The sequence below is a fragment of the Phoenix dactylifera genome, chromosome 14 (genome assembly GCF_051530095.1).
Source record: "Phoenix dactylifera cultivar Ajwa chromosome 14, Ajwa_hap1_PhDact_Kaust_v1.1, whole genome shotgun sequence".
NCBI classification, from domain to species: Eukaryota; Viridiplantae; Streptophyta; class Magnoliopsida; order Arecales; family Arecaceae; genus Phoenix; species Phoenix dactylifera.
In genome coordinates this window covers 23,879,000-23,893,859 of record NC_143203.1, presented here as the reverse complement: position 1 = coordinate 23,893,859, position 14,860 = coordinate 23,879,000, and the positions used below count along the sequence as shown (strand labels likewise).

Below are 14,860 nucleotides of genomic sequence, written 5' to 3'. Positions count from 1 at the left end.
TGATACAGATAGAATATTTTTTATTCATATTTTTTTTATTCATGATAAAATTTTACTAGTATGATAGTTCTTTTTTTGTGTGAGTACGTGATATCATATAATTATTTTATAAAATAAATTAGTAGAGAGATATCTAATTTTTATATTTAATTGACGTCCGCGTGTTGAATCTGAATCACTCAGGTGAATTCAAAGGTGGTAAAAGAAGTTTTAGCCATTGCCGCTACAAACAAAAAGAAATGTACACGTTAGTAGATGGACGTACAATTTTTTTTTAAGTTCTTGCTGCCATGTTGCACTATTTTACAGGCTTCGAACGTTTTGGCTTCACTTGCCACATTTATGGCCGATTGGACAGCAGACTGCCATTTAAAATGGCTGACGTATGATCCAAGCCATCAACTTTCACTATGTCCGTCCCACAACAATGGCAGGTTTGGATTTAATTATATTTCCTACTTAATGATTGACCCTTCACCGTACGCTCGATCAGGACAACAAAACAATAAACTTTCCTTTGTTTTTGGGTCTCCCAAAGCATCAGTCCTCCTCTACCGTCACGTCTCTTATGTGAGCTCACATTTTTTGACTTCGATCATCGACTTAGACATCCTACCTAATTCCCAGTGAACTCATTTTGGCATAATGATTGAGGGCCTCTTCAAGGGATAAATGGTAAACTCCATCCATCAAGCCACCAAGGTGGTAGCTCAGTTGGAACGGAGCGTTTACTTCCAACCAAGTGGTTCCAGGTTCGAAACGCGCGGGCATCGATTAAATTTGAGGACCGAATGCTCCACGCCTGGACACGGGGTCTGAAAGTGCTACTGGTCGGCTGATAGCCTGGGTGGTGCCAGGTGTGACGTACTCACACGGAGGGTCGGGTCGGGTAACCAAGCCGGCTCACGGGTGGGGAGGGTATAAGTAAAATAGGTCGGCGTGCCCAACATACGACCCGGTTTGCCCGCATCGAACATTCTCCTGGCGGGGTGGGGGGCCCAGTGGGGGCTGCTACGCGGAGTTGGGCTTGTCCCTTCCTCCTCCCTGCTCCCTTTTTTTTTTAGCAAAAAAAAAAAACTCCATCCATCAAGCGCTCATTTCGGTACACCGCATGAACGAGCCGTGTGAAGTATTATTTTTTCATCTTAGGCACCTACCGTAAGCAATCATTTGGCCCACGGCTCCAATTTTCACCATGCTCGAGCTAAAGCCATAGATACGGACATCATGGTTAATTAATTTACTCTCTCTCCCTCGGAGAACAACCTTTATCAAATCCGAGACAGATATAATTAATGTTAAAATCTGCTTTTAATTGAATTTAGAAATATATAATTTTTTACAAATTTTCTTCGCATGAAACAGAGAGTTAACCAGATGCAGCATTACGTGTGTGTTTTTGAGCCAGTGAGGTGTGTAACAGGGGTGCAAATGGGTCGGATCCTGAGTGACCCAGATCCGATCCGATTTTTTGTTCGGATCCTAATTTTGGATCCAGACCCGACCCGATTGAAGATCGGGTCGGGTTGGATCGGATCCGGGTCTGAGTCGGGTCGGGTTCGGGTCCGAATCGAATCCAATTTTTTTGTATTTTTGAGAAAGAAATTGGGCAAATCTAATTTGGTTATATCATAATTATGAGGTGCTGGGTGACCCATGACTTGAAAGACTTGCAATTGATCTCAGAACAGATGACCCCGACTTACCAACTAAGTCGGTCTACAAGCCAAATTTCATATCACACTATTTTTTGTCCATATGACTGATTGGACGGAACTTGGTGTCTCCCAGCTCCCCTCTCACGAGGACAAAAAAATCCCAGACCTTCTTCCAAAATCCAATTCCATTGCAGAAAACTGGCACATGACCCATATTCAGATCGGTGTTCCCTCACTTCCTCCCTGTAAAAGTTAAAAAAAACAGAAACAAAAAAACCGAAGGAAAAAAAAAAAAGCCAGCTACCGAGACACAACCCAGAGGTATCAACAGTGTAATAGACCAAGAGAGGATCCTAACGGACCAATAGTGCCACGACCCACAAAAAAAAAAAAAAGAAACTCTCTTTTGCTTTTTCTCCCTCTCTCTTTCTCTCTTCGGGTCCATTCGGATCGGATGTCCATTCGGTAAATCCAGACCCGACCCAGAATATGATTCGGGTCTAATTTTAGGATCCGATCCGGACCCGCGGGTCTTACAATTCGGGGTCGGGTCGGGTCTACGTGGGTCGGGCCGGGTCGGGTCTCGGGCCAACCCAACCCATTTGCAGCCTTAGGTGTGTTTGAACGGGAGATCTCCATTTTGGGTAATGGCCGGGCGATTGTGAGAGGCCGATTTGGCCAGTAATTTTGACGAGATGAACCCTTTTTGGTAAGACTGTAGACTCGCTGTACGTAGTTTTGGTGTGAGATTGAAAGATATATTAAAATAGGTTAAGATCGTTTTCAAGGAGAAAACGAGAGCAATTGGGCTTGCAGAGTCAACAACTCCCGCAGAACAAATCTTGGATCCTGAGACGAACTATTACGAAACAGATTGCGTATGATCTTTTTAAAAAGACATTTTTATCGCATTGTGCATTATGAGACGTAAAGAATCAAAATTTAATATATAATATATAAACTTTTACGGATATCATCTTTGCTCTTAATTTTTTAAGAGCAGTAAAGGAGGAACACGTGATATATATATATTTTTTTTGTATTATACTTGCACGCTTAGTTCGTTGGGCTAATGGGCCGGCCTGAAGAGGCCAAGCCCATCTGCCTGTTGATCGCGTTCGATCGACCGATTGTGGGGGAGGTGGAGAAGAAGATTCCAACCTCCCTGATCGCATCAAATGCTGGAGTTTCAAGGCAATCCAAAGACAGACCTCGCCTATACATGTTCTTCTCCTCTGATAAATCCATCCCAAATCACTCAAAGGAAGTCGCCAATTCCAGCACTTCCTCCGAGTTCTCTGTCGGATAGGCCATCGCGGCTGCCACCTACTACCAGCGAAAGGGTTGGTAGGAAGAGAGAGGTCGAGCTCTTCATTCTTTTCTGGCTTGCATAAGTAAAAAATATAAAAATTCCGTATGCAGAATCCTAGGTGAAGTCCGGCCTCTGCCGCTAGCTGATCCATATATTTTATCTTGTTGCAATGGGAAAGAACACCGTTCCTGACCAAAATTTGATGCCCCAATGCTAGGCCCAACCAGCTCATACCTCTTTTTTTAAGCTCCAATTTCAAAGGAAGCACCCTTAATTTCCTCCAACGCTCTTCGTGTCCTTCAAACATGTTCACTAGTTAGTTTTAAAATGTTAAATGATGATGCAACATTCTCTTTTTTATTACAAAACGATGCATTATTCTTAAACTTTGTGTCATTCTCCTTTTTATCAACAAACGATGCATTATTCTTAGCTGGTTTACATATAATTAAACAGCTGGATAAAATTTCTAGATGCCATCTCTTCCAATGCCACAAGAAAGTAACTATATTTTTTTTTTTATTATTAACATATCATGCAGGTCTAATGTGAGTACATCCAATAAAAACAACAAAAACAGAGAATAAAACAACACGAAAGAGAAGAGAGAAGATATCGTAGCTGGCAATGGAAAGAGAGAGCAATGGAAAGTAACTATAATTTTTAAGGGGCCACCTCTTACCTGTTGGCGAAGTGTAACTCGATCATGCAAAAATTATGGAATTTTAATCATAAATATATATGGCCCCACGTACGTACGTAATATTTAAGTGCACACACGATGACACGAGACAATAAATCTATATAGCCTCTTTGGGTCCTTTCTATGTTCTGTTAGTGCTGAGACCACACACCAGAGAAAATGGAAGGTGGAGTATGGGAGAGAAGCTTCTTGAGTGGACCAAGGAGGAAGAAGAGGCCTTGAGCACAAGAGTATGGGTCGAATCCAAGAAGCTATGGAGGGTGGGAGGCCCCGCAATCCTCATAAGGCTTTCGTCCTTCGGAACCTTAGTCGTCACGCATGCAGTCGTTCATGGGATATGATGGTGAGACGGAGCTCGCTGCCTACGCTCTTGTTCTTGCCCTCTTCGTCCGTTTTGCCAATGGGCTATTGGTCTGTTTTCCTTCCATCGTTATCATGGTCTGCAAAGCTTGATGATTCTATCAGCTGAATTATAATTTAAAACTAAGATGGGATAGATATAATAGTAAATCTACCATGCAAGTTTATAGATGGAAAGTTTTCTAGCCTTCTTACCACTTCAACCATTAGCTGACCTGAAGTAGAGATGAAGCCACTTGCATCCAACCAAATATGGTCTTTTTCTTTAGACAATATTTAGTTGCTGAGAAGGTTTTTTTTTTTTTTTTAAAATTCTGTAGTAAAAAAGAATAAAAAACGGTTAAGAATTCACATTACCACAAGAGATTTATTTTGCTTTTCCTTATAAAAACTTGGATATCTTGGTAGGGAAAATTTTAGGATGATTAGAGAGATATTCGATGACCACAAATTTTCTCTCAAGATTTTTCATTTTATTTTTTTTTACTACTAAATATTGAAAAAAAAAGAGAATATTCTAACATAGCCACAACCAAACATAGCTTCAAAGGCTGAATCTGGAATTTAACGAATATTTTATCTTTCACCATGGGAATACAAGCTTGTAGGAATGGGAAGTGCAACAGAGACTCTCTGTGGCCAAGCATTCGGAGCTAAACTCTATCACACGATTGGAATCCGCCTCCAGCGCTCATGGATCTGAGCAAAACTCTATCACACGATTGGAATCCACCTCCAGCTAATCTCTCTGTTCGGCGGTTATAACCGCCTCTACAGGCCATCACAGCCATCCTCTTTCCAAAGACTCCGCCGGTGTCTCTAGATGGGCTGGCCACGTTGGGCTCGTGTGTGGGCTGGTCCCTCACAGAAGGTTATCATCATTGCATGAAATAAAGTTACATGCTTTCACAATCAAGCTGAAGGGATGAAGCAGAAGAAGGAAAAGGTTGAGCGACATACAAAGATTAGAAACATAATGGGAATCATGGTCTAAGGAGTTACCGGATAGATTGCAATATCTTAATAAGTATCAAAATTGTGGGAATTATGGTTCCTATCATCCCTCCTACCCTGCATTTCCATCTCTCCTGACTCAAAGAAGTCCTTCAGTTAATTTTCACACATTTCAGAAAATGCAAAACAGAAACAAAAAAAAATATTACTCTACTTACTACTGCCGGAATTTAAAGGCTTGAGCTAGGGGTGGCAATCAGGTCGGATCGGACAAAAACGGGTCGGGTCAGATACAGGTCGGGTCAGAAAATCATAAATCTGAACCCGACTTGTTTATATTAAATAGGTCCGGAATTACAACCTGAACCCAATTTGTTTATTAAATAGGTAACTCGACCTGATCCGTTTAACCTGTTTAATAAAAAAAAATAAAAGTTAATAAGGCAAAGAGGTCTCGCTCAGATCGAAGGGCTGCGGGAGTTGGAGGAAGCGAGATTGACGGTGCAGGGATCTCTACGGTGGCATATATCTGGGATGGCGGTCGCCGATCGGTGGTGGTGGAATTGGGCGTGAGCCGAGCCACGGAGCGTGGCCTTGTTGCGGTCCTTGAAAGAGTCGAAGGAGGAGCCCGTGAAGGAGGTGGCCTCGTCCTCGGCGATAGCTCAAGATGCGATCTTTATTCACGGGCATGCTCGAGATCTGCAGCAAGAGGGGATCAGATCTCGGATCTAAACCTTTGAAAACAAAAAGCCCAAGAAAAAAAAAGAATCATCGAAGAGAGAAAGAATTGAGGAAACCTCTTCGACTGTGAAGAGATTGAGCTGGAGGGTGGAGTTGATTCAGGCCAGGATCTCGCCCCGCCCCACGAAGTAGGCCGAATCCATCATTCCGATCTTCGCCGCCATCTCAAAACAATGATCGCAGGGAAAGAAGACAAAAGGAATCACTGCGCAAGAGCGAGGGTTTGGGGATTTCGTTAGGATAGGGTTTTGAAGATAGATTTCTTCTTCGATTTGGAAGGAGGGTGCTGCAATAAAAAGGGCTTTGGAGAGTTGTCGGTTTGAGGTGCTAGCGGGGATGTGGCCGTAGTGGGGGAGGCCGGTGGCGAGGGGGGGGCGTCGTAGAAGATGTACTCGGGCATGGACTCGGTGTGTTTCAGTTGGGTCTCGAAGGCAGCGACTTCCTTCCACCATTGGAGAATGCGCTCCTCCTGGTGAGGGAAGGAGAACTCCTTCCTCTCGCAGACATCGTCCATGGTGGAGGGCAAGAGGATTTGGGGATGGATTGGATGGCTGGGGGTCCGGAGGAGGCCGGCGCGAGGAGTGAGGGGAACGAGGGAAGAAGCCGAGAAGGGTTTTATTTCCACCTAGGGTTTTTGTCTTTGATTCGATTCTTCAAAGTATCCGTTGGGCTAGGGCACTTGTTCTCCTCGGCAATAAAAAGGGCCGGGGCCGGGCCGGCCTATATATTAAACGTGTTAAACAAGTTAAATGGGTCATACATCTAAAATATGTATTCGACCCAATTAATAAACAGGTTAAATGGATCGACCTGTTTATGACCCGAACTTGTTTAGGCCAAATACAAACCTGTTTATGGCAGGTTGATCATGGATCAGGTTGGTAGATTGGGTCATATTTTGCCATCCCTACTTGGAGCGTCCTAAACCAATACAAGAGAAGATTAGTAGCAAGGCTAATGGCTTCCTTTAATTTTAGAGGATTATAATGATGACCGTGAGTAACTATAAAAAGCCAGAAGTGGGTACCACAGAGGCTCTGAAAGAGGAAGCGGTCGTCACAAACGTCCGCTCGAAGTTGGCGGCTGCCCATCATCGCCGCTGTCTCTCCTATTGACGCCATAGAACGGCCGGACTAGCGGCAGTCCCATCCACTCCGCTGCAACGCCCGGAATGAAAAAGATTCGAATCAGTCCCTTTTCTCGGGGAAAAGAAACCCAAATTTCTAGTGACGAGATCAAGTCTTGCGGCTTTCGATCTTGGACAATCAAATATTTTAATAATAATAACCGTATAATGCTTGAATTAGGTGTAGAAGAAGTCATGTCTTACATAGCATGCGAAGATATAGCTTTTGATATATTAATGAAATAAAAACTTTTGAAGAGAACTTTCCCTGATGAAAAGTTATTCAATCCAATTTACCTTTAATCTATATGTAATCTCCGTATTGTAATTTCTAGCTTTTGAATCACCTTTCTCTCTCTCTCTCTCTCTCTCTCTCTCTTTTGTTAAGTACAATGGCTGCCCATCCTACTCTAGTGTAAGTGCAGTCAGCAGAATCAATGGCTATCATCTGGCACAAATACGAGGAGGGGCCCTAATGTGGCCAATAGATCTCTCCAAAATGCTGCACAGCATAGGATGCGATCTAGTCTGCAGTTCTGTTCGTCTTTCAGTACACATGCACTGCTTAGAAGGCGCTGCAGTCTTTCAGCATCCGACAGATGTCGCATAGCAAGAGACATTGAATCACTTTTTACTCCTCACACTGCGTCGTCCAGCTTTCTCCCCACATCTCTCTAGATTTCTTTTTTTTTTTAGAGAAATATTCTCTAAAATGGGGGCAATCAAATAGTAGATTTAACATATTAACTAGTTCTATAAAAGCATGACTAATATTTTCCTCCTTGAACAATCAAAATTTTTGAATTTTGTTCATAGTATCAGAGTTTTTTTGAATAAAATCTTTCCGCTAGACTGCGCCGTCACACTAAGAATATTATGGCTCCAACTATGTCCCTTCTATGGTGTGTCTTGATCTAGATTTACTTCTCGCCATGTCCTCAAATATCTTTTGTGTTGCATTAGAGCCCACCAGATCATGCACATACTCCATCATGTCTCTCATCATAATAGTAATATACAAAGTATGATTACTATTTACCTCTGGAAACAAAAAAAAACTGTAAGATTTTGTTAAAAGCATTGTAGTGAATGAAATCAAAAACTTTCAACGAGACTACTCAAATGCATTAAGGGCTCGTTTGGTTCGCGGGAAGCATTTTCCTTCTTAGGAATATGATTCCTGGAAAACAAATTCCTAGGAAGAGGATGCCCAGGAAAGTACTTTTGGCATGTTTGGTTGACCATGGGAAAATGACAAATTTCCAAGGTGCTTATGTTTGGTTGGCTATCTACTTTCCTAGGAAAGTTATATATAATTCCTATTATGCCCTTAATAAAAATTAGGTTTTTAATACCTCTTTAATGCTTCTTTAATGCTGAAGGGACTTTTTGGGAAAAAGTAAAAATGGAGTGATTCCCGCCTCATGGGAAAGTAACTTTCCCATGTTTCTCATGGGAAAGACTTTCCCATGAAATGTGGGAATCACATTTCCATGGGAATACAACTTTTCCTTCTCTCTCCTTTGAAAATTCCAACCAAACAAGAGGCATCTCATTACTTTCCCGTTGACCACACTTTCCCCCCTTCTTTTCCCGCGAACCAAACGAGCCCTAAGACTCAAAACTACTTTCCATTGTCCTCTATCTTGAACCAAGGTCGTATGGTTCTCAAGATGTCCAAGTAAAAAATCTCTCTCTCTCTCTCTCTCTCTCTCTCTCTCTCTCTCTCCCCCTTTTAGACTTTAAATGTACTTGACCCTCGCATAAAATGATCCATCAGCTCTATAACAAAAGAGATACATGCAAACTATAGTTTTAGAAAATGACACCAATGATCGTATATAGGATTACAGGAGTTACGAAAACAAATGTTTTCTTTAGCCGCTAACATAGAATTCTTTCTTCTATAGAATTATAACATGTTTCTGGTTTTTTAAGAGAGAATCTAATTAAGATTACTACAAGAATATTTTGATTCTTTAATGAAGTATCGATTAGAGTTGTTTTTGAAATTAAAAAATATAAAAATTAAACGACCTCTGTATTTTTTGTTACACTATCACAATTATATTATTATATTATTTACTTTAAGGATTTAAGATCAGAATTTTATAAAAGTTTGTTTGGCTGTATAAAAAAAAATCTGGCTACAGATTAATATTATGGTTACCAAGGTATAGTCCGGTCACAAAAGGATCACCCTTTAAAGTAGCGGACATGACCTTGCTCACTATGGATTTATCAAAGATCTATGTTCGCATGAGAGAGAGAGAGAGAGAGATTCCTCATTACATCAAAACACAAACATCCTTCACCAATACAGCCTCAGAGACTCAAAGATAGACAAGATGCCAAGATTCCTAAGGGCAGACACTAATTCGAAGAGGGTAGGAAATTGAGTTTACTTGAGATTCTGTGAGGATCTGTGCGGGTGTGTGTTTAGTCCCACATCGGTTATTCGCTGGATAAATCTTGAGTACTTATATAGGATCAAGGAACCCAAATAATAACTTCCAATTAGCTATTTTGGATGAGGTCTTAGGTTGTTACAAATGATATTAGAGCAGACCTGACCCATAACCTATGTGGATTATGGGATACTGCAGCATAGATCCATTGGGGCTGATCACGGGCTTCAGACCACCCTCCATTACTTGTCCTATTTCTCCTTCCAAGGAACCCTCACCGGCATCGGAGCTGAAGGTCTCAAACCCTTCAAAGAGCTGCTCAATGTCACCCTCAAAGCCGACGTGGTTGGAGATGTCCATGCCAATGGTGCTCCATGTGATGGCATCCCAGATGTCTTCACTTGGGACCGTCTGATCAATGGACTCCCTTGGTTCCATAGGCCCAACCCTGGGCTCCTGGGGTGGGCTGATCTGAGGCCTTGGTGGTAGCTTTACGCATGGTCGAGGGTAGTTCACGTATAAACAGCTATCAAAGTTGGTCACCGCATCTGGGCCTTTGAATTGCAGAGCAGCCAGATCATAAGCCTGGGCAGCCTCCTCTTGAGTCTCTGGAGAAGAAAAAGATCCGAGTCTTATAAAAAAAACACATGTAATTACTCTAATAGCAATAATTAATTAATTAATTCATCTTAACTAATTATTATTATGGATTTTTTTTTGCATGAATATTCTTCTAAATATCGAATTTTGTATGAATATCTTTCCAAAATTGATATTTACATGTATACTTTCGTAAAATACTTATTTTGTTATTCTACTTTTTTTTTATTCTTATTTTTGCATACATACCCACGCCATCTAACGCCATTAAAAAATTAACGGTTTCAAATTACAATAATTAAAATACCCTTAATGGATAGAATGGAGGACAAAAAAGATAATTTAAAATTTTATTTTATTTTTAATTAAAATAAATATGATTTTTATTAACCTTGTCAGAAGAATTAGAAATATTTGTGCAAAAATAATATTTTACGAGAGTACAGAAATAAATATAAATTTTAAGAGAGTACCTATGCAAATTTGAACTTTTAGAAGGATATTTACGCAAAAAGTTCTATTATTATCTGGTACTGCATGGTCCATGTGATGATGACACACCAGAGAATCTGAAGTGTTAAAAAAACTAAGGCTGTCGTAATACACCAGATAAAGGTGTATAAGCTCAAGCACGTGAATGCTCAGATCTACAGTGCGCAGAGCAAAGGGTGGAGATCCGACAGTGATATGTTGAGCCCACGAGGGGGCACTTTGCATAATGAACACACGTGTATCTCGCGTGTCACCAGCAAAGGTGTTCCCGTTGTTGCTTGCAGTAATACATTGTAGCTCATATGAATTAACAGAAGATTAATAAGATCTAACTAAAACATGTTATTTTTTATTTTAAAGAATAGTTACATTAAAAGAGTTGCCAATGCCTACTCTCAGTTTGAGAGCTCTATAACAAAACTATCAAATAGAGGAACTCAGCAGTGGCCGAGACATAATCTAAAAATTAAGCAGGCAAGCAAGACAGCAAGACGAGCCGATTCTCACTCCTTTCCTTCTAAAAGAGCATGAGGAGTGCCACCAACATAGGGATTTATGAGCTCTTCTATAGTTGTCATGACAAAATTTAAAGTCTATAAGCTTCAAATTGAAAAATAATATGATTGTGAAAAAGAATGGAGGTGAGACATTGCATAAAAGTTTGTTACAGGATGGTGAAGGTGATCTTGATGATGATGATGATGATGATGATGATTAGCCCAATAATTAATAAAATTAGAGAGCGTGAGGGCGAGAAAATATACCGTAGGTTCCCAAGTACAGGTATTTGTAGCCAAGTACCAGGCCGAGCCTGGCCTCCCACCGGCCGTTGTGATGATGCCTGCCAAGATCCGGCAATGTGGATCAGATGCCACCACCCAAAAAAGTCTATTTTTAAAAGCATTTGTTGTTTAATATAATATAAAACAATAGAGTTTTATATAACTAAAGATTATCGTTAATTAACCTGGCCACCCCACGGTATTTAGAGACACCCCTGGCGAAGCCGTCGCTCCTGCGCCGAAGAGAAGCCACCAACTCTTCCTTGGACATGGCTTGCATCTCCTCAGATTCTTCTCTATACGTTTCCACCTGCATTTAATATATATATTTTTTTCTATCGATGATCTAAAAAAAGATATTTCAAATAAAGATTCATATAAAATAATGTAATATAAGAGATTATCATTTAAAGAAATATTACAGGAAAATTTAAGATTGCTTCCGGCCCGCAGAACTTAAGGGCAGCTCGGTCATGAGCTCGAGCAGCGTCAGCCTCAGCATCATAGGCTCCTACACCAAATCAAACCATTTATGTGAATGAAAAATACAATAAAAAGTTGTTTGTGGTGATGAACATAACAACGATAAACTATAAGAAAAATCACAAGAAGTCTAATGAAAAAATAAGAATGGCTTTGTACGTGAATATTCTTAATAGTGGGGATCACGAGAACGCCACAGAAGTGGCAGCTTTTTTTTATCAGACAGGATTGTGGCTTACCCAAGTAAACTATAAAGCGTAGACGTGAGGCATCAAGAGATGATACCCATCCAGATCACCATGCAGATCCCAAGGAAAAAGAGAGAAAAAGAGAGAAGGAAACAAGTTCAGAATGTCAGCTCTAAAAAATTGAGTCAAAAGACATCAAATAAATAATGTGCAATCGTCAACTTATTAATTGTTTTATCTCAAGATATCAGTGTTGGTCCTCTCCACCTTGTCTGCCTCTCTTGTTTTGGACAGGGTGCTGCCAATTCTTGTCCCACAGGTGAGCTTCAAATCTCCCAGTCCATCGGTGCCTGATGACATGCACTCCAAGTTAGCATCAACATGATACTTATATAACAGAAAAAAAATCATTTGAAATTCAGAAAAAAATTAAAGGTTTATTTAGAGCCACCTTAGAAAGAAATAAGGAAAGAAAAATCTTTTTTTTTTCTTCAACAAAGTTGGTTTACCTTGTGACTCCTCTGTAGATAGAGCTTCTTCTCTTGATACTGTCCGGATGTGCTTTATCTGGTTTCTTACCTTTCCTATGTTTTGGCTTGGACTTCGACTTCGACCTGGGCTTGTTCACAGGGTTCACGTTAGGAGAAGAAAGGGGTGCATGGTTGGAAGGCGAAGAGGAACGAGATGCTGGGAGAGGAGGAGAGGGAGGTGATTTCTTCATGTAGGTAATGTTCTAGTAGCTAAGAAAGGAAAGGGAGTCCTTAATTGTTTCTACTGTGTTGGGTTGGCTGATGGTGGTTCACCAAAGAGGGGATTATATATGGTGACGGGAGGAGGTGGAGAAGAAAAAGGAGGGAGTGTGCTGTTCAGCACTTGAGGTTTTTGTGAGGAGGATTTAACCCCACCTTTTGGAGTGCTGAAATGGATCCGAAGGAGAGAGTTGTGAGTTTGCTTAAGGTTTACTGGGGGTCTTCTTTTAAAGACCCACCGCTACTGAGCTCGGAAGAGTCCAAATGACCCGAGGGATTTGCATGAGAGAGCTCAACACTGGGCAAAAGGTTTCCCATGCCACCAATATGGAACTCGTGGTCTCCACTTCTCTCTTGTTCTCAAGCTCAGCTGGCCCGTGTTGGAATCTCTCTCTCTCTCTCTCTCTGAAACAAGTAACCGTTTGACCAAACTGATAGCTTTAAATTAGTGACGTGGGAAATGAAATAAATGGTAGCCTAACATTTTCCAAGTAAAATGGTGGTATATTCAAGTAATTCGATCTGTGATGGTAATGTTCATTGTCAGGATGGCCGCCTTCTTATTTGAAATCTAAAACAGACTCTTTCGACTCCAGTATAATTCTGTGATGGTAATTCATTGTCAAGATGGTAATGAAGCACTCGACTCGAATAAAGCCCATGCGAGAGAGAGAGAGAGAAGAAAAAGTAGGAGGCTTTTCTTTTCCCGATTCTTTTTAGTTCACACTTCACGGTCGGATACTGTCAGGGGCCGCACCGCTTCTTTTCTTCTCCTTTCTTTTCTTTTTCTTTTTTTTTTTCCTTCTTTCTCCTTCTCCCCATAGTACATCGCATGCTCAGAATCAAAAGAAAAGATACAACTCAGAGATGGAGGAACAAATACAAGATGGATCTAAAAAAAATTTCTAGAATGATGGACAGCAAAAAAAGGCAATTCAATGTGCAACTCTATTTGTCTTGTAGTAGACATGCATAGGCCTGAAAGATACCACACTTTTTTAGTAGCCTTATGATGCTCTCTAGAAGTGGATGATCAGCCTTTTTTTTTTTTTTGGCTCCTTCTGAAGAATCTGCCCAATTACCTTCGCTGGGTTTCCACAACGATGATGTTGTCGGCATATAGTGCCTGCTTCCGACGCGTAGGAGAAAATATGGAGGGGATTGAATATATGGGCCATAGACACGTATGATGCATTTTGCACGAGCGGATGAGGCGGTGTCGGCCAATCAGGTTTTCGCAGAGAAATTTTTATGGGTTTGTTTGGAGGATAGGTCTGTCCGTTGTGCGGAGAACGACATGAACTTTGGACAACGTGGCAGTTTTCTATTTGCTGAAATCATGGGGCTCCTGTCTGCATAGTTTGAAATAAAGACCTTTATATCGTAAACGGCAAAAAAAAGATAATTGCGGATCTTTTTAAGATTCTAAGTTTTAAAATCTTAAATTTCATTTTGTAAATAGAGTTAAAAAGGCTCTCCCCACCGCGGCTTGGATTTTGTCCGCCGTCCTTCCACGCCGGGGTTCAAATGAATGGAAGGAGGTACGGTTAATAAGACACCCCACAATTTAGAACCCAGGATCCGGGGGATACGTCCACGACTCGTGCTCCTGCTCACGTGAGCTCACACTGCACCACCACGTGGTATCCAATTTGAAACCACTACGTCATTGTTTACATCATGTCATCATCCATGAATACGTGGAGGGTGTTCAGATAGGTGTGGGAAATTTGGGTGCATTTGACTTGCCCTGTATCTGAGCTAAGTCCACTTGTCCCAATATATATATATATATATATATATATATATATATATATATATATATATATATATATATATATATATATATATATATATATATATATATATATATATATAATTATAGATATAGATGAAAACTATGCAATAGATAATAGTCCCGGAATGTAGGCACAAGGCTTGAATTAAGTTATTCAAAAATTGTACAATATCGGATTTCACTGTATTTAGTCCACATTGCTTATTCACTGGGTAAATCTTGAATACTCATAATACAAGATCAAAAAACTTAAATAATATCTTTCGGTTAATCATTTTCGGTGAGATTCTGAATCGTTGCATCACTGGTATTAGTTATTCGATTGGTAAAAATTCTACGTACCAGAGTCATCTTAAAAAAAAAAGAAAAAAAAAGAAAAAAAAAAAAGGACACTCTTAGACTTTGTCTTCTACGGAAGCTGCCCATTAGATAATGGCCCCACATAATACGTCAAGATTTGCATGAAATTGTTCTCAAAAACTTATACCAGTTTGAAAAAAGTTTGT

The 14,860-nt window shown here is 40.5% G+C and overlaps 1 protein-coding gene across 1 annotated transcript; it reads right to left on the bottom strand.

The window, feature by feature from the left end:
* Positions 1 to 9,091: 9,091 nt before the first annotated feature.
* Positions 9,092 to 12,536, bottom strand: LOC103719751 (AP2-like ethylene-responsive transcription factor At1g16060). The gene is made up of 7 exons (XM_088711033.1): positions 12,317 to 12,536; positions 12,075 to 12,157; positions 11,859 to 11,867; positions 11,559 to 11,647; positions 11,322 to 11,446; positions 11,119 to 11,195; positions 9,092 to 9,870 (listed from the first exon to the last, which is right to left on the bottom strand). The coding sequence occupies exons 1-7, from the start codon at positions 12,526 to 12,528 to the stop codon at positions 9,413 to 9,415; spliced, it is 1,053 nt and encodes a 350-aa protein (XP_088567159.1). The 5' UTR covers positions 12,529 to 12,536; the 3' UTR covers positions 9,092 to 9,412.
* Positions 12,537 to 14,860: the final 2,324 nt, after the last annotated feature.